Genomic DNA, 19510 nt, shown 5'->3' with positions numbered 1-19510 from the left:
TCAGTATGTATGAGAGAGCAAGCTTTACAGTGTGTGTGTGTGTGTGTGTGTGTGTGTGTGAGCAGAGCAGAGCAGAAAGCAATTACTGTCTGTGTTTGGTAACGACAGAAACGACACAGAGACAGAGTGTATACGGGGATATAATGAAATTATCAGATAAAAAAAAAAAAGAAAGCAAAGAAATTGCCATCGGAGCATTCCGCCATTTCTTTTTGTCTGCCGCGAGCGGATGCGCCGCGCGGCAAACGAGCACCGCTTGCCAAACGGAGCAGCTGCATCTTCTCCCGTCATGCCTCCTCTCTTGTTCTCGCCCTCCATCCATCCTCCCATCCTTCCTTTTCCTCCCCACCTTCCCTCTCGAGGACTGAAACGGGGACTAATTGAAATAAATGAAGTGTGGAGCAAATCAGGGTTGATAACATCAGCTGCGTGGGGGGACGCTGATTGCAGGCTTGTTGAGCGAATGTTGCAGAACTAGTTGGTAATGGGAGATCCTTGTTTGCTCATCACACTCTGGACATCGAGGGAAAAGCACGACGGGACCATTTCTTTTTTCTTTCATTTTTGTTTTATTCGCACAAATACATTTGGGTTTTTTTCCATATTCGGCAACAGGTTATTATTGCTCATAAAGTCCTCAGAATAACTGTACACTATATAAAATTAGTACAACAACAATATACACAGGAGGGGCAGCGCAGGACGGGACAGGAGGAGAAGAGTTTGAATTGCTAATGGAGATCAATGTCAACGTCGTGTTTATGCATCGAGCGAACATTTAACGTCGTCTCTCCATGTTTTACTACAGTTTTACTCATTAAAAACCACATTAAAATTGTTTCTCTAACTTTCACTTTAGAGCGAAGACTTCCGTCTTTACATCGGACCGTTATCGCGATAATTATCTTTTTAAAAAAAACCTCACATTTGAGAAATGTTTGATGGTGGAGTTTGTCATAAGTCGACTTTCTCTCAGGAGCCAAAACATCTATCTTTGTCGGACAATTATCGCAATAATTATCGCCTGGACACAGAAGTATAGATTCATCTGAACATTTTTAACATGATGATTATCGATATTAAATGATTGGATGATTTCTGTTGCGATAACCTTTTCAACAGCTGTCCAACTAGCTATCTAGTGTACGTGTGTATAGCGTATTAGTGGAGATTCTCCTTTACAGGCAGCGATAACATCGCTCTTATGTGCAGAAAAACAAAACACACAGAAGTAAAATGAGGCTCATACTGAAGAAAAAAAGTTGTAATATTACAAGGAAAAGGTTGTAATATTATTTTCTTGCTAAATCTGAGCTTAAGTTACACTTCAGCATATGGATACTTATGGATTAACTCAAGCTGTATGGTGTCAGCGGTGTTTGCCACTAAAGAAAAAAAGGTGTTCATATGACTTTTTTCCTGATATATTATGACTTAAATATGTTTTTACTTCAGTAAGGCCGTAATACTCTTGTCAAACAGAAGACTAGTTTGAAGCTTGTGGCTGTTTTTCATGCTGCTGGAGGAGCAATAACCCTTCTCCCTCTCCTCTCCTCTCCTCTCCTGTCCTGTCATAATTCTGCCCACAGAGACACACACACACAAACACACACAAAAATAACACAATCTTCTTTAGCACCACTGAAGAGCAAATCATGTCAACCGAACAGAGAGTCTGAGCAGGGCAGAAGAGTGGAGAAACCAGGATTTGTCAGCAATTACGAAACGCCTTCTTTTTTTATGTCTCTGTGTAAGTGATGAGCTTGCTCTTAATTCTTGCCCTGAAATGTCCCCAACCTACATGCTGAGGTATGTCACCGCAGGTACGTGCTGCAGTAAAAGAAAAAACACGTGTGAATGTGAAAGTGACACATGGAGAAACTGCAGTGTGTGGAAACACGGAGGACTCGAAAAAAAAGCTTATTATCAAACCCGCGGTGGGAAGCCGTCCAATAAAGGAAACAGCCTTATCCATTCAAGTAAGTGTCGGGTTCAGTAACTAGCTACGCCGATTGAATACTAATCAAGCTAATTCAATGAGAAAACTGCAGTTGAAGGGTAAAAAGGACAATTTATCATTCCTGCACACAGGAAATTAATTACGGCGGGCTTGTGTGGAATTAATATGCCAGACTAGTGCACGACTACTTATGCGATTGTCATTACGGGAGAAATCTGCACATGCAAATGAGCCGATGAGGACGCCTCTGATTCATTCAGTCCAAAGTCTTTGTAAAACATTAGGTAGCAACGAGTTCATCCGTGATCTGAGGAGTCCCACTTTTAACCGACTCGTACCCGCCGGAGGACGGACCGCATCGTGTTCCACGAGCGATCGCCGTCGAGTGGCGCTGGTCCTCGTGAACATTCAAAAAAAGAGTGAGGAAAAAAAAAACAAAAAAAACAAAATAGAGAATTAAATATGTTGAACTGGAACTTTTCCCTTTGGTGAATGTGCTTTGTGGCCACTGCTGCGTGTCCTCCTCCTTCTCCTCGCTGCTGTGAAGCCGATGCCATTGGCTGTCGAAGAGTCTTAAATACCACAAACCCACCACATACATGAACATGAGTGTAATAAATATTGCTCGGGGCGGCAAAAGTGGTCAAAGTCCAGTTTCTTTTCTTTTCTTTCTTTTTTTTTTTTTGATGAAAAACTTGCCGTTCAGGTTCCGCATGAACGTTAACCATTGAAGCAAACTCGTCCGACCTCGAATCCAAACTTCTGCTGGCCGCCGCCAAAGTCGGCCGCGGCCACATCGATGATGGGGAGCAGTTCTGCCGAGGGGGAGTCGATCTGGAGGACGGTCCTTTCCTGACCTTTGCGGAACTAGAGGAGGGGGGAGAGAGAGATTAACGAAAAAAATGTCCGTCATCAACCCTTTTTCACTGACGAAGACGAGATGTTAAGTACATAAAAATAAAGTCGATGTGACAAAGATCTACAGGTGAGGTTAATGTTAAAGTTACGGAAGAAAAAGAAACCACGAGAAACACATACACACATTAACGCTAAGCTAACGCTAGTAACGCTGGATTTAAAATGTAGTTGAAACGGAAACCAACCACTAACGCTGATGATCGTGGATTTGATGTCAAAATGTGATGTTTCACTGTCTCCAAACATGCAATAAAAAAGAAAGGTTGTGTTTTTATTTTATTTAATAATGTTTAATATCTGTGTTGTCAATGCTAGTGTAGGGTTAACTAGTCTAACCCTAAACCTGCCCACAGAGAAATGCACTGACCACAGTAGGTGGGACTTCATTGGTTTTAAAATGTGCGCATTAAAAGGGAAACATAGGTAGTGAGATCTTTGATCTTTCTGTTCTTTTCTTAATCTTCGTCCACGTTCTACATTTATTTTGCACCAACTTGTCGGTCTGTGGACTTTAGCGCCACCTACTGCTTTTTCTTGGTGAACTGACTCCCAATATTCACTTCACATCAGTGGATGGAAGTGGACTTTCTTGCCTCAAAATTGCTGGTTTAGATACAGTTTGCTGTAGATTTTAATAGAAACCTCGCTACTGACTGACTGAACTTTGAATTTATTTAATTAATTAATTAATTAATTAAAATGCTTAAATTTCTGACTGAAATATTAGTTTTCCTTATATATATAAACAAATTAACTTCTAAATACAACAGAAATAACACTATATTCCAGTCAATAATTTGGTAATCAGCCACTACTGAATCACCAAACAAGATAGAGCCATGTCCTGTGTGGCCAGCTCTCGTCTCCATCCCTGGCAACTGACCTGACATCCATCATGCACGGCGGTGATGAACGGGCTCTTGGCGTGCGTCAGCTCCTCGTCGTTGCTGCCCCGGAAGCGGAGGGCGCGCTGATAAGAGCGGGACGTGCTGTCAAACCAACCGGCCGAGTTCTGGCAGGTGTAGGTGAAGCTCTGCGTGGCCGTGGCACTCAGTAGTTTGAGGAAGGTCAGCTGAACTACATGGACAGGGTTTCCATCTCTGTCACTGTAGGAGAACTGGACGACACGGACACACAGAGGCAGACGGAGAATGTTAATGTCCACACAGTGAGGGAGACAATCAACAAATATCTGTCTGTGGAAGAGGAGATGAATCTAGTGATTGAGACATTAACACCGCATATTATCGCAGACAACAATGCAAGTGCACTTTGCATTACCGTAATTACGGGACAGTATGTGCATCGGAAACATTCCAACAGTTTCTGAAAGCCGAGAAGTTGGTTTTTACGGTAATTTTACACGAAAAATACACCGTTTTAACATGGCAGTAAATTGTAAATAACTGCTAGATATTGCAAGTTACTCCGGAAAAATGGGCAAAAGCACTTACTTACAGGACTTTTTCTGGCCCTTTTAAGCTTAAAACTAGGGACAAAAAAAGTCCAGATGGAGATTTTGAGGCTTAGGTGTTAAAGGCTTAACCCTTTAACACCTAACCCAATGTCCAAAATGTCCGTCTGGACATTTTTGGTGCTTATTTTAACGATAAAAGGACCAGAACATGTCCTGTAACTAAGTGATTTAGGCTATTTTTCCAAAATCAGTCATTTACAATTTAAAAATACTGAAAATACTGTTTTAACAATTTAAAATGAAGAAAAACGAAAAGATTTATTTAGAAAAACACTGCAGTTGTACATGCACAACAGATTTTGTATGTTAAATTTGAAATATGAACAGTTTAACACATGGTTAAAATAAAAAGAAATTACTTTTTGTCTCTCTCAGGCCCAAAAATGTAATTATGTACAGAAGCTTTTCCCACTTTTTCCCTTTCTGGTGACAAAGAAGCTGATTCGCCGGCTTCCTGCAACAGCGAGAGTGAAATTACCGTAATAACCACACGTCCGCATTGACGTTGGCAACTTCTCAGCTTTCAGAAATCGTTGGAATTTTTCCGCTAGCACTAACCGTCGCATAATTACGGTCATGCAGAGTGCGCTTGCGCAAACGCGTCATCGGTGTTAAAGGGTTAACTTCTCAGATTAAAGACAAAATACTTCAGTTATTCAAACTGAAGTTAGGAAGTTAAATGAAAACAACTTAGCTTTTAATTAGATAAATTCATTTAGGTGTTACTGAATGTCAGAATTGCATTCAAACAGTCGCCCCCTAGATGTTAGCTGTTACTTCCACCCTACGTTTAATTTTCCCAACTATAGAAGACTACGTCCATTTCTTATTTGCAATTATTCTGATGCTAAAAACAGATTTGGTTAATGGAAGAATGTTTGTAATTATGATTTTTATGATGTGATCAAGCATTACCACATGACATCATCCGGTACATTCTAAACCAAGGCTGCTAACTTACAGAATTGTTTCCATCATGAATGAAAAAAACAACAACAACAGTAACAAAAAAAGGGCCTTAACAATTTTGCCAATTTCATTGTTTGAAATCACAGCTTCATCTCAATTATTCAGCCTCCCCCAGGCAACTTCACAAAACCCAAACTGAATCTAATTACAATTTTGAATAAATATTTGTTGACCCATCAAAGTCTATGAGACACAGACAAAAAAATTTTTATTACTTCACTTTATGTCTGAATATTCAGAAGTTTAATAAAAACTTTTCCGGGATAACATTTAATATGATTTGGAGCCTTTTAGCCTCTTTTTAAAACTACTTATTTAAGACTTTTTTTCAGTGTCTGTATCAGCAAGTGTCTTATTTGCAGGGAGGTCAATAGCAGCACCTAATAAATCAGCGCATTCCTTGTTTCTAATGTATCTATCTAAGTGTTTTAAATCACAAATACCAATCTACCAACGAGTGAGTTTATAGGGGGAATTCTTCTCAGCAGGAATAATACAAAAAGAAAAAAGAAGTCACAGCCACATCTCCGCAGAATCAGAGGGGACAGGGAAAATAAAGTTGACGGCAAGGATATTAGGGGCGAAGAAGAAAAAATCGAAAACATTCTGTGCGAGAAATTCGGTGAATTGTAGTTGTGCTGGCAGCTCTGTGATTATCTGAGAGGGTCGTGAGACCTCTGATCAGGTGCGGCGCTCCGAGCGCTCGCTGCCCTGAATACAAATCGATGCGGCGGAGCTGCCAGTGACTTTGTGAGAGTCGCTCTGACTCCTGAGAGCAACTGCTGACAATATCTGCCTCTCTAATTGCACATTGACTAATGAATTAATACCAAATTACATAGCGAGCAAATCCACAATTAACAATGTTGTCAAGTGCACACACACACACACACAAATGCCTACACATTCTTGTCAATCATGCACACAAACAACACACAGAGGCGTTACGAGGAAGTTTGGGGACCCTGGGTGAAAGAGTGGAAGAGGGGGGGCCTGATACATCAAACTGGAGCAAAGCCACAACACAACAATGTTTATCCTTTAATAGTTTATACAGAGGTTGGTCTAATCACACACTGTTAGCATTTAATATAAGGTGTAGTTTTTCCCTCTTAGGAGTGTTTTTTTTTTTTTTAAATAAAAGTTTGCTTATTTTTCACTTCGTCTCCCGAGTCGTGCAATTGAGTCCATGTTTTTCTTTTTGTGGAATAAAACGTTTTTTTTTCCTTTTATATGAACTTCAGATTCAGTTAATGTTGAGAAAAACCTTTTCCAGTTAAAAAAAATAAGATAGTTGGCAATACCAAAAATGAGTTTAAGTTAGAAAATGGGACCCTTGCGACTTCATGTATACAAATAATACACGTAAAAAGTTACGCAGTCGCTATCTCTTATTTGTTTGTTCTTATAACTTTTATTTTCTTTCCTTAGTCCCCCTGGCTTTGTTCTCTGTTTTTGGTGTATTTGTGTAGTAAACGTGACAGCACCACCTATAGGCCTGGCATACGGACTACAGCGCCTCGTGACATTTCTTGAAACGATGCAACGTTTTTACGGGAAACATTTAAAAAAAAAGACAGATAAAAAGATGGTAAAGGGCCGTTTCTGTTTCCATATGGATAAGGCCTGAATGCAACAGGTGAATGTCTGAAACCATGAAATATAACTTCAGTGCTGAAAAGCCCAGAGCAACTTCTTTTAAACATTTTTTGTGGACATCACATAGTTTCCAGCCCTTTTGGTCAGTTTCAGGAAAATGTCTGGACTTCAGTGCAGATCTGAAAAGAAACTTAAGGTACTCAGGGGGCCCCCGCTCAGTTTGGGGCCCCGGGCATTTGGCAGCTTTGTTTTTGCAAAGTCCCTGTGAAACTGGGTGAATACTTTAGCTGGAAATGATTGCCTGGCATTAGGAGCCATCTAAAATTAATAACAGGAGGTGAGTTGTTTTTTTTGTACCTGTTTGCCTTTCCTGTAGTGGCTGTACCAGCTTCCTGGCTTCTCTTTGTTCCACGCTGCTAATTTCACCTACACACACACACACACACACACAGAGGGAGAGAAGGAGGATGTTGAGTGAAATTTTAGGGCTCAAGGGATTAAGGCAGTTCTGAGCTCTGATGTTGTATGATGAGGTCGGCTTTGTACAGGCTGACAGAAAGACACCGGAGGACTTACTATCTCAATCCTCTTGTCAGGGTACAGACAGGTCTCTCCGTCAGCGGTGAAGTTACAGTAGACCTTGATGGAGTCGCGGTGACAGCCTTGGTTCGGATCTATCCAGTAGTCTCCTACAGAGCGCACAAAAGAGAACACGTGTCAATCCAACACCGGGTGTTAACATGGAACAGCCAGAGACTGTTTATAGAGACGGATGACGACAGGACGGCTTCTTCTTCTTCTCAAACGTGAAACCAGAGCGTCTCAATGGCCCCCTGCTGGCTGCCTGCAGTATGGGTCACAAACTCCGCATCCTTTATGTTTGTGGAAGGCGCTAAGGCTGAATCTACACTATGATGCAGTTTATTGCATTCGTTGCTCGATTATTCTTATTGGCCTCAAGTTTGCAAACAAAAAAACCTTCCAGTCTCATAACTGCTCCTATATTTCACCATTGTTGTTTCTTGTGTGAAAAACGGCACCTAAAGGGTCACGTGACATACGTACAAATGAAAGACGTAGCCTTACAAAAGTCAAAGTCAACACAAAACAAAGCATTTATTTTCCAAAAATGGATTTTGACCTTTTAGCTCATTCTTATATTATCACTGATGTATGTCTAAACTGGCTAAGACTCGGGATTGTTGGCGCAACAACTCAACTTTAAAATCATGTCTCCACAGACACTGATGCACAAAATGGCTGCTGTCATAGCGGGAATATTTTTGGCTTGAAATGCAATGTCTGTCTTTATATACATGTCTGCAATAACATCACTCTGACCAGACCAACATCAGTGATTCCCACAGTCTGTATGACAGCCCCCTGGTGGCCCATGATGGTACTGCACATAGCCTGAGAGGAATTTTTTATGAAAGTTTTGTGATTAGCTTCAAATAAGCATAAAATAATGTATTAAGATGTAATAAAACACATTTAAATTACAGTCTGTGTACTGAATGTAACATTTGTAAATGATGAGGAATCATTAATTGCAGAGTGTGTGTATTAATGATAGTGTTTTGGGAATGTCTGGTGCATATCTGACACAAGTCCAATATTTCCTAGACGAGAGATTTTCTTAGACACAGCTTCTAAAGTGGAATTAGGTGTTCGCTAACCATCTTTGGAGCTGGGCTGAACCATCATGAGCTCCTTGCAGGTGCGAGCGGGGCTCTCGAAGGTCCCCAAAGGCTTCCTCATCAACTCCACGTCATTCTTCATAGACGAGAGAGAAGCAAATACTTCTTCCATTCCCTCTGGGTCCTCGAGAGGCTGATCTCCCTGGAGGAACTCCTCCATGTCCGGATGCACCTCCTCCTCCTGCCCAGATGGGTCTGCTCCTGCTGCCCGCTCGGAGTGCCGTCTTTTCTTTCGCCGGCCGTCCCTGAGAGGCAGTGGCTCAATCATTGTTGCCGGGGGTCCCTGAATGTAGCACAGAGAGTTGAGTGAGAGGTGAGTGAGAGAGGAAGAGGATAAAGTTGGCACATTGAGAAGATCATGATGTGGATCACAAGATGTACTCACCGGGAGTCCTGGGGCTCCAGCAGGGCCTCGATCTCCTTGAGGGCCAACGATACCCTGGAGTACAAAAGAGGACAGAACTTTGTGTGTCAATTTAGCGCTCACCTGGAATCTCCCTCACACCACTTCGTTAAACCCCAGCTTCATCCAGACTGATATGTCTGCTGCTTTATAGGATTATCCAGCTTTGTGCATCAGCACTCTGTGGTCAGAGCCTCAAGACAAACTATAGTGGTTTTCAGTACATCACACACACACACACACACACACACCAGAACCAAATCCTATTAAAAGGACCCAACGGAAAAAAATCACACACACAGGACAAGGAGTGGTTGAACGGCATACTTTTGAGTTCCCAAGACATGTGGCAAACACAATAAAGCATAATGATTAAGCCAACAAACACACTTTTTTTCACTCTTTCACATCAAATGCTCACAAAGCAGAGGCCTGAGTGTAGAAATAGCATAATATATAAAGAACAAAGACATATAACTGGACTCACCATGTCCCCCTTTGATCCTTTCTCACCGATAGACCCCTAAAACGGAAAATAAAATATTTAAACTTGTAAAGTGTGTTATTACACAAGTAAGCAAGTAAAACTCTCAACAGTATGTTTGTTGTTACAACGAATCTTTAATACCAAAATTTGCATTCCCGGTATGAGTGACATTTATATCTGCATAAACAAGATGCAGCAGATAGTAAAATACAATTCAACAAACTAATTTTTTAAACTCTCTTTCAGCATCTTCTTCCAACCTGAATTTCCACAACAACATTGTGAGAAGACAGATGAGTTTCCCTTCCTCTTTATCCAAGATGGCAATCACTTTTCATAATCCCTTATTGCGCTGAACATCAGTCAGCGATAGAGTTTTTCCTCCTGACAGGTTTCTCATTGTACTCATTAAATATTATTGTTTCAATACCACAGTGACCCTGCATTTACGGTTATGGTAATGAATGAATGTGCCGTCGTACGGGTGCTTTTATAGGACAGTAATGGTATATGAATAGATCCGATCATATAGTGGAGGAGTAGAGATGGAAACACTCATCGTATGGCATCTATCGTAGCTGTAAACACTATTATGAATGAGCCAATAAGATATTTAGTAGCAGTATCTCTGAGAAATGATATAGTTCTCAGAGTCAGTATCGATTTGATACTCATTATTGCTATAGATACAATACACAGTATCAGTATTGATATGATACTCAATATCAGAAATGATATAGTTCTCAGAGTCAGTATCGATTTGATACTCATTATTGCTATAGATACAATACTCAGTATCAGTATTGATATGATACTCAATATCAGAAAATCAGTATGGTATCGATACGATACAAGAAGAGTATTGATTCGATACTCAGTATCAGAAACGATATAATTGTCAGAGTCATTATTGATACAATACTCAATATCAGAATCAATATGATACTGATTATCAGAAACAATATTATTCTCAGAATCATTGTCGATACAATACTCAATTTTGGCATCAATGCGATACTCAGTATCAGAAATGTTGATCCTCATCGGTATCGATACGATACTCAGTATCAGAAATGACACTCATCATCGGTATCGATACGATACTCAGTATCAGAAATGACACTCATCATCGGTATCGATACGATACTCAGTACCAGAAACGATATTATTCTCAGAATCATTGTCGATACAATACTCAATATTGGTATTAATATGATATTCAATATCAGAAACAATATAATTGTCAGAGTTATTATTGATACAATACTCAAAATCAGAATCAATACGATACTGATTATCATAATCGATACAATACTTGGTATCAGAAATGATACTCAGTGTCAGTATGAATACCATACACAGCATCAGAAACTATACGATGCTCGGAGTCTGAAAGGTTATGATTCTCAAAATTGATATCAATACAATCCTGGGTATCTGACACCAATAAGTATTAATATTAATCATAGAAGGTTGTGTCACTTACTGACAGTCCAGGTGGTCCTGGTGGACCAGTGGGACCTGCGATTCCTGTCACACCCTACACATGAAAACAAGCAAACCTTATTGGAGAACTAATTTATTTGTAATTGAATGCATGAGATGCGTCATGTTGCTACTACAGTGTAAGTACCACATCTCCTTTAGGCCCATGTCTGCCCTCCATCCCTGGCAGGCCTCTGTCTCCCTTCTCTCCGTGTTCTCCTGGGGGGCCAATTAGACCAATCAAACCACCATGACCCTGCAGACACAGATGTGATTCATCAGCATTGTTTCCAAGGTTTAAAGTATGGCGCAGTAGAATTTTCCTCTGGGCTAAAAGCTAAACACTCACTTTATCTCCCTTCACTCCAGAGTCTCCTTTCAGTCCAAGAAGCCCTGGTGGCCCCTGTTAGCCAACCCAGATGTCTTAGTAAGATAGTCACAATAATGCTGTTTATGAAATACAGATTTATCATCATGAGATGAACTCCAGGTATGAGGCTTACCATTGGTCCTGGTGGTCCAGATTGTCCTGGTGGCCCATTTAACCCTTGTTCACCCTGAAAATAAAGGCAGGAATTGATGACGTTTGTTTTTATTGTACTGTGATCATGTTGAGGGTTCGCAGTGTGCACTAACCGCTGGTCCTGGGATGCCTCGTAGCCCTTCTGGACCATCTCTTCCTGGCTGTCCTTGGGGTCCCACTGGGCCTGTTTTACCTGGAGGACCTTGGCTTCCCATTGTCCCCTGTAGACAAAGAGAGAGAGGGTGATAATGATTAGGAAAAATCTGATCGAAATATTTTGTTTAAAATTCATAAATGTAACCACAGATTGTGAGTCCTCATTCCTACCTTGGCTCCCTTCATGCCTTGCTTCCCTTCTGTTCCCGCAGCACCCACATGACCCTGAGGGTAGGCAAAGAGTGTTGCTGTGATGATAATGGACATTCTCATACACAGGTGCTGCATTTTCCCATTCCCACCAAGCAGTACAATGCACTCCTACAAAATGCCTTAACTAAAAAAGGCTTTGTTTCTCTGAATTAGCAAGATAAATTCCAGTAGATTCCAGAGGAGCCAAACATATTGAAACCGTGTAAACACAGACAAACTGCTGTGTTGTATTTCTTTAAAGTTAAATATGCATGCAATATGCTTCCAAGTAATTGAATGACATGAATCGTGTCACATCATAGCAGTATGACACACTGTTGTCCGCCAATAAATTCAAACAAACATAACACAAATGTGACACAGTAAACACTGGTGTGCGCCGTCATTGCTTCTTAAAAAGGAAACATAAGTGGCCTTAAAGCCTAACAGACGTTTGTTAATCTCCAACCTTTTAGCTACCGCAACAGAAAAGTTATTTGGTATCCTTCACAATTTCAAACAATTACACAATATTATACCAAAGTGAATGAAACTGCACCACTTGGTAGAAATGGGGCTCATAATTCACTACGCTCACCCTTCGTCCAGGAGGTCCTGAAGGACCTGGCTCTCCAGAGGCTCCTGGGGGTCCCTACGAATAAAAAAAGAAAGTAAGAGGTTTGAAGTTAAAACAAAAATACTTTCAATTCAAACTTTCAGAAGATAGCAAAACAAAAACACTGCTTACTGCTTTGCCAAGCTCTCCGCTGTCTCCCTTAGGTCCTGGACCACCATCTATCCCCTGAATAAAGAAATGTCACGAGGCAAACGTTATGCAACATAAATGAATAGTAATTACTCATAAAATAAACATTACAACAATACTCACATTGATGCCAGGCTCTCCAGAGGGTCCTGGGTCTCCTGGGAATCCAATAGGACCCTATGGGCAAAAAAACACCGTACAGTATGTGTGACATTAACAAATTCATCTGACAATCAGAGCGAGAAAATGTCAATAAACCAGAGGGACAGGACTCACGAGATTGCCTTTGGACCCGTCCTCGCCTGGTACTCCTCTGGTTCCCGGAGGCCCGCCCGCACCAGGGGGACCAGAGTCTCCCTTCTCCCCCACGTCACCTTTAGTACCCTGGCACGACAGGAGCGGAGTTCACAAACATTTATAAAGCAAAGAATGGATGATGTTGAGCAGGCTTGGAAAGACGGATGAAGGTTCTGTGACTCACAGGAGGTCCGGTTACTCCCGCTCCTCCAGGGTTACCAGCCTCGCCGTCCTCACCCTGTGGTGGAGAGCTGACATTAGCGAAACACAGCACATGCACACGCGCACGCACAAACTGTTAATGATAATGCTGACCTTCTCTCCGACAAGTCCAGGCTGACCCACTCCACCAGGCGGCCCGGCTGCACCCTGGGGCAGGAGGAGAGACAGAGACAGAGAGAGAGAGACAGAGACAGAGAGAGAGAACAGCTTAAATCAAAATCTCATGAAACAAGAGGGAGTTGAAATATTCATTTGATTCTTGAAAACTCAAGTGCTCTTTATTTTGTTCCTTTGTCTGGGTGTTTCAGCAGTCCTGCAAAGGGAATATCAGTGTTTGGTCTGTGAGTCACACAATAGTCGTGTTCCAGCGCCTGAGGGAGGCACAAACGACTCGTCAAAAATAAAAGACGTTTAAATTAAATCACATGACTGGAAAAAACGACTCCTGCTTTCGCATTTTTGCTCCAATGGGCAACTATTGGATGTGAGGAGGTTTGTGTGGAATGATGAGGAAACCACAACTTTCCTCAATTCACAACAATAGTTGAAAACATCCAATTGGCACTTTTTTTATTGAAATCATCAACGTGTGTTTTCTTTATCCCCTGGAACTACAAAAATACATCTCTATAATCTCTCTATAATCTCTTTTACCAATTTAAAATTTCTTTAAAATAAAAAGTTGTATTGAAATATCACACAAAAGCTTTTACCCTTGAGGGCCATGGTTGGGGCGAGCGAGTGCAATGGAAGTGGTGAATAAAGGATGAGATTTGGAAATCAAGTCACACCAGCTGAAGCTGTAAGCTGTCTTTTTTTTCACATCCTCAAAGATGTGGCTTCTTACTCGTCTTACTCTTCCTCCGTGGAACCACCCGCTGCTGATCTTGATGCGTTTTCTTTTACATTTTCACAAATTCTATTCAAATCTTTCTTGAAATATTGCCTATTCATGTTTTTTAACATTGAAAGAGGTGGAAAAAAAAACGTTTGGATAAGTTGTTAATGCAAATGAGTGCAATGGAATCAGATTAATTAACCCTTCGTAGTCACGCGGCACGGATCTGTGCTGCAGGAGCACCGGTGGTGAATAATACACAACTCCTTATATGGACATCCTGGGTTTTTTTTTTTCGTCTTCTTATGTGTTGTTGAGTCAAAGTTACGATTGCATTTTTAGTAATGATATAAAGTAGCAAAAATTGTGCAGAAGTCACAAAATTAGACAAAGTGAACTTTGAACTGTGACGTATTTCCAAAATTTCACAAATTCAATCAGATTTTAAACATTTTCAGTAGTTTTTTTTTCATCAGAATTCGTAGGTGGTGCTGAAATAAAAGGATATAAGACACTCGGTATTGCACATTCTTATAGCCTCTGTATATACTGTACCTTTTAACATAGTAATGGAAAATAGCAGCCGAAATGCTCTGTGTTCTAAGTGTTAAAAGCTTTTCCATCACTTCTCTTTGTTTAGGCCGTGGAATTGCAGCTTCTTATCATCCTGTGGTGACCCCAAACTTTTGTGCCAACTACTCATTACGTTGGTGAACTAACCGCTCATATTCACTTTACAGCCACAAATGGATTTTTTTCTTTTTACTGGCAATACATTTTAATGGATGAGAGGGATGACATGCACCTCTTCCATCAGTTTCTCCTCTGTGCACGTGTGTCCACCGAGTACACACACACGCCTGTTAGTATGCAGACATGTATGTCAGTATATTGACAAACCCATAATAGAGTTGTTTTTTTTTTAGTCGAATGCAGAAACCCGAGCGCCGAGCACAGTCGCGCACGTCTGCCGAGCCCCAGCTGTCAGCTCCTTCCCTCTCACACGCCAGCCCGCCCCGTTTTCACTCTTTTCTTCTCTTTTATCAGTCCATTAATGGATCCCACCATCTCTGCACCACTGTATGATGAAGCACTGCCGCTTCTGACTCACGTGGCTCTCTGCAACACTGCTGAATAATTGACCGGTGTGAGAGGCTGTGGAGAGGCGGCCATTACCAGAGGTAAATATAACTGCATCTCAGGGATGATAGTCTAATACATCTTAATGATTCATGGTGCAGCAAATATAACTCTCTGTCTCTCTCTCTCTCTGGGATTATATCCTAATACTGTTTAATAATTCAAGTTTCAAACGTGGTGAGAGGAGAGTCTGTGGTGGAGAGCGTTCAAACAAAGACATGGGATTTGTAGAATTGTGTGCACGGATAGATGTGATATAGATTCGCTCTGAACTTCAGGAATTGTCTTGTCTTGCCTTCTTCTTTCCGAGCCCAAGATTCCAAGTTTTGCACACGAGTCGTTATTAAAATACAAAAAGAAAAAAAAAGCCGATATACACGACTTCAGTCTTAATAGCACATTTAAAAACAAACAAACTGCAAACCTAGACTGAAGAATAAGCGCGTAACGAATGTGAGGACATGAGGCTGAATTGTGGGAGACAGACGTTGTGAAAAATTATGCACATTTATTCATTGTGAGTGAGATCATTATAATATTTGGTCATTCTGATTATGCTGATTAGCACATGAAATGGACCGTGCTGGTGCCGTTATTGTTACAACTAATTTAACTCGTATTATTGCAGCCCGCGTGCCTCATTTAAATGTTTCCACGGGATGTAATGTTTCTGTGCAGGTCAGAAAGGAGTATTTACTGCTGCGTAATGAAGATGAATAAATGAGAGAGGTGGTTGATGGGAGTGAGGAAATTCTTTTACTCACTCTACACTAAACGGCATGTTTATGGTGTATTTCCTCATCATTCAGTACATTAGTGCGGCCATGACATTTAAATGTTATGTTATAAAACCTGGGACATCATGAATATTTAGGATGCAGCCGTTATCTTTAATGCGTACAGTATGTTACGCTGGAATGAGAATAGCAGCACTTTGTAATCTCACTTATTATTATTACTGCGACAGTTTATTTTCCACCGGTTTTTGTTTTCATGCCATTTCACTTAATGTCTTATCCACACGGACACAGAACTTTTACTGTGCCACTGTTTGGTTTTCTTTGTTTTTCAGATTCACAGATTTGTAATTTCATGTAGCACCTAAGCCTCCCTTTTTTGCTTATTTTAACCATAAATAAATAAATCAATAAAGCCAGAAAATGCCCTGTGAGTAAGTGCTGTTGCCTATTCTTCCAGAATAACTTTTAATATCTAGCAGTTATTTACTGCAATTTACTGCATGTAAAAATAACTGCTGTTACTGTTTTAACAATTTAAAATGAAGAAAAACTAAAAGTTTTATTCAAAAAACACTGTAGTTGTATGAACACCAGATTTTGTCGTTTTTGTCCCATGTCCAAAAAAAGGCCAAAAAAATTGAAATTATGTACATTTTTCCCAATTTTTCCCTCTCTGGAGGCACTGATTTGCCGGCTTCCTGCAACCGCGTGAGTGAAATTACTGCAATAACCACACGTTGGCTTTGACATGCAACTTCTCAGCTTTCAGCAACTGTTGGAATGTTTCCGAAACGGTCGCGTAATTATGGTAACGCAAAATGTGCTTGCGTGAACTTGTCGTTTTTCGATACGCTCTGTGTTAAAGGGTTAATTAAAAGTTCCTTAAATGTAATCCTGTTTGGTCATGATTTTGGGTGCCAGTCTCTGCCAGTGTGTGCAGTAATTATCAATACTTCTACTAATTCTTAATTATTTTTCTGCTCATATTTGTTATACTGTAAAGGCCTGTACATGCTCCGCAAGAACTGAGAGATGGGTTTGTAACTTCAAAAGTTTCCGCTTTCCCTGCATTAACCACGCCCTCTTCAAATTTCTGACCAATGGCACAAAAGTTGTCGGACACAGGTAGGGCTTATTTTCCTAACCGATTAATCTGTTGGATATATTCTCGATAAATCGAGCAACCGTTTGGTCCATAAAATGTCAGAAAGAAAATAAATGTTTTTTTCAGTTTGAATGATTTCTTTGTTATATGGAGCAAAGAAATTAGACAATATTCACATTTTAGAAGCTGAAAAATCCGAAAACTGAAATGAATCGATTAACAAAATAGTTTTAGTAATCGATTAATAATCAATGAGAAGAAAGAACACATTTCTCTGTTCTTGCAGAGTATGTACAGGCCTTAAGACTATATACTTCTGTCAAAAAAGAGCATTATATTCTGGGCCAGGAGGAAAGAACGACCGAACGATCCTTTGAGGGTGGCTGACACAAGAGCCAGCAGATACAATATAAATTAATGCAATTAACAGTTCCCTTTTTGGAAACTTTGGAAACTCCAGAGTTATGCAGATGTGAGACATAGCTGAAGCAAATTCAGTGTGTTTTACTAAAGGAATGTACGCACATAGCCAAAATATTTCCACATCAAATTGTCTTTTTGATTATTGCAGAAAATCCCGCAGGCAAATGTGACACAGAAACCGCACAAGCCTTCAGCTGTGGGGCATCAGTGGCCAGGGGTGTTTCAAGGGAATGTGGGGACCCAGGGAAACTGGGAAACCATGCCTTTAAAGACAATAACACCTGCTTTTTGTGCATTAAACACATTTTTTTTGGATTATTCAACTGACAAACTAGCTTTTTGTTAACATACAAATGAATAAACCATACAGCAGTGTTTTAGCTGCTCCAAATTAAACCCAGGGTCTTTTATTAAATCCAGTTTTTGCCTCTCATGTGATTCTCTGAAGCATAAATACACTTCATGGTTCAGACGGTGTGTGAGGCACTAAAATTATGAAGCTTTACGTCACAATCTAGTGGCATGGGGCATCATTAGCTGGTTTCACACCATGTTTCTGTTCCAAATCAGAGAGAATTTGACCGGCACAACGCTAAATCACGACATTAATATTCTCAAGGCACAAAGTTGCAATGTGGGGAGTTTCTCAGAAAATCGTTGTCACTGTGGACTAATATAATTAATATAATTAGCCATTCTTGGGGCCGGGGGGGATACCCTACTTTGCAATGACCTTGATTTGTGTTAATAACAAGTTTGAGAGAAACAAAAAAAAAAGGTGTACTGTAGTTTACCTCTGCACCAATGGGCCCTTGAGGGCCTCGTGGACCATGCAGTCCCGGGGGACCCTGTGGAGAAAGAAATGAAAATGTTTTCATTAGCATCTCAGCATCACATAAAAACCACCGCCTCGATAAAACACACACAGCGAAGCAGAGTGAATGTGAGCTAAAGGGTCAGTTGGTGCTTCCTAAATTAAACGAGAGTTGGGAGGCAGTGCACGGTGAATTGCTTATGCAGTGGCCCCAGTATGTATGATCATTATCGCAGGGACATGATGAAGACGTCCAGACAGGTCATTACCCTCGACACGACAGATTCCTCCTCGTTTTCCCTCCCTCCCACTCCGTCTCTTGCTCTTGCTCTTTTTCCCCCAACTTATTAATAAGAAACCTCTCGCCTGTGATGTACAAGACCATTTTCTCTCGACCACGGTGACGCCATGTGATTTGACTCTTCAGCGCAGCTCAAGAGAGCACTGAGCAATTAATCCTAACTGCGCTCGGCTTGAATTCCAGTTGAGTAGATGTTGAGCTGTGCCCTGAATCACTCTGGAGTCTTTGGAGGAGGCCTCGCACTGTAACAACACCGAGAAACAGAAAAGACAGACAATCTGCCCAGAGAGAGAGAGAGAGGGAGAGAGGGAGAGAAGGAGAGAGGATTTTCTGATCCGAGACGCCCACAAATGTATGAAACTTCCCCACCGAGTCCTCAGAATCCCCTCCTCTCTCTCCCTCTTTCACTCTTTCCACCTTTGTTTTGGTTCCATTTTGATGCCTTCCCTCCTCTAATCTGGCGGCGGAGGAGAAGAGGAGCTGTAGAGAATCTTGTTGAGCGCGTGTTCATGGTTGACAGCGCGGCGAGATGACTGTCACAAAGGAGGATGCTCATTAGACAGCCATGGCTGAGGCTAATCTGATTAGCAGCTGTCACACCGTCTTCCTGCTCACAATCAGTGCCCCGCCTCTTCCTTCCACACCACCGCTCCGCTGCCTCCTTTCTGTCACTGTCTTCTTTCTCTTCTCTTTTCTTTTCCTCCACTTCATTCTCGGGTATCGTGTGTCTCGGGTCTTTTTGTGTTACTGATACTTAGCCTCCAAAGATCTGCCACACATTACAAAGATAATTTAATTTGTGTGGCACTTGATGTTGTAGCCGAGGGCCGTTTGTTATCAGGGCAAACGGACATTGCCTTGTGTTCCTGATATTTGGAGCCAATGTGGGAGTGTGTGAAAGTGTATTTTCTTGAAGGGCCATGAGGGGGCAGCACCGAAAAAGTTCAGAGTTCTTTCTATCTATCTATCTGTACATCCATCTATCCATCTGTACA

The 19510-nt window shown here is 41.1% G+C and overlaps 1 protein-coding gene across 1 annotated transcript in view; it reads right to left on the bottom strand.

The window, feature by feature from the left end:
- Positions 1-555: 555 nt before the first annotated feature.
- Positions 556-19510, bottom strand: part of col5a3a (collagen, type V, alpha 3a) — an 81117-nt gene continuing 62162 nt past the window's right edge. Inside the window, exons 48-67 of the mRNA XM_058653136.1 lie at positions 18195-18248; positions 13248-13301; positions 13117-13170; positions 12912-13019; positions 12759-12812; positions 12618-12671; positions 12468-12521; positions 11849-11902; positions 11635-11742; positions 11502-11555; positions 11348-11401; positions 11147-11254; positions 11000-11053; positions 9514-9549; positions 9009-9062; positions 8603-8906; positions 7500-7612; positions 7281-7349; positions 3762-3995; positions 556-2827 (exon numbers count right to left, since the gene is read on the bottom strand). Of these exons, the coding sequence (XP_058509119.1) occupies positions 2681-2827; positions 3762-3995; positions 7281-7349; positions 7500-7612; positions 8603-8906; positions 9009-9062; positions 9514-9549; positions 11000-11053; positions 11147-11254; positions 11348-11401; positions 11502-11555; positions 11635-11742; positions 11849-11902; positions 12468-12521; positions 12618-12671; positions 12759-12812; positions 12912-13019; positions 13117-13170; positions 13248-13301; positions 18195-18248 (1821 nt within the window). The 3' untranslated portion in view covers positions 556-2680. The remainder of the gene's footprint in view (positions 2828-3761; positions 3996-7280; positions 7350-7499; positions 7613-8602; positions 8907-9008; positions 9063-9513; positions 9550-10999; positions 11054-11146; positions 11255-11347; positions 11402-11501; positions 11556-11634; positions 11743-11848; positions 11903-12467; positions 12522-12617; positions 12672-12758; positions 12813-12911; positions 13020-13116; positions 13171-13247; positions 13302-18194; positions 18249-19510) is intronic.

The sequence above is a fragment of the Solea solea genome, chromosome 16 (assembly GCF_958295425.1).
Source record: "Solea solea chromosome 16, fSolSol10.1, whole genome shotgun sequence".
Taxonomy (NCBI): domain Eukaryota; kingdom Metazoa; phylum Chordata; class Actinopteri; order Pleuronectiformes; family Soleidae; genus Solea; species Solea solea.
Note: the sequence above shows the minus strand (reverse complement) of the source record. Positions and strands in the feature narration are given on the sequence as shown.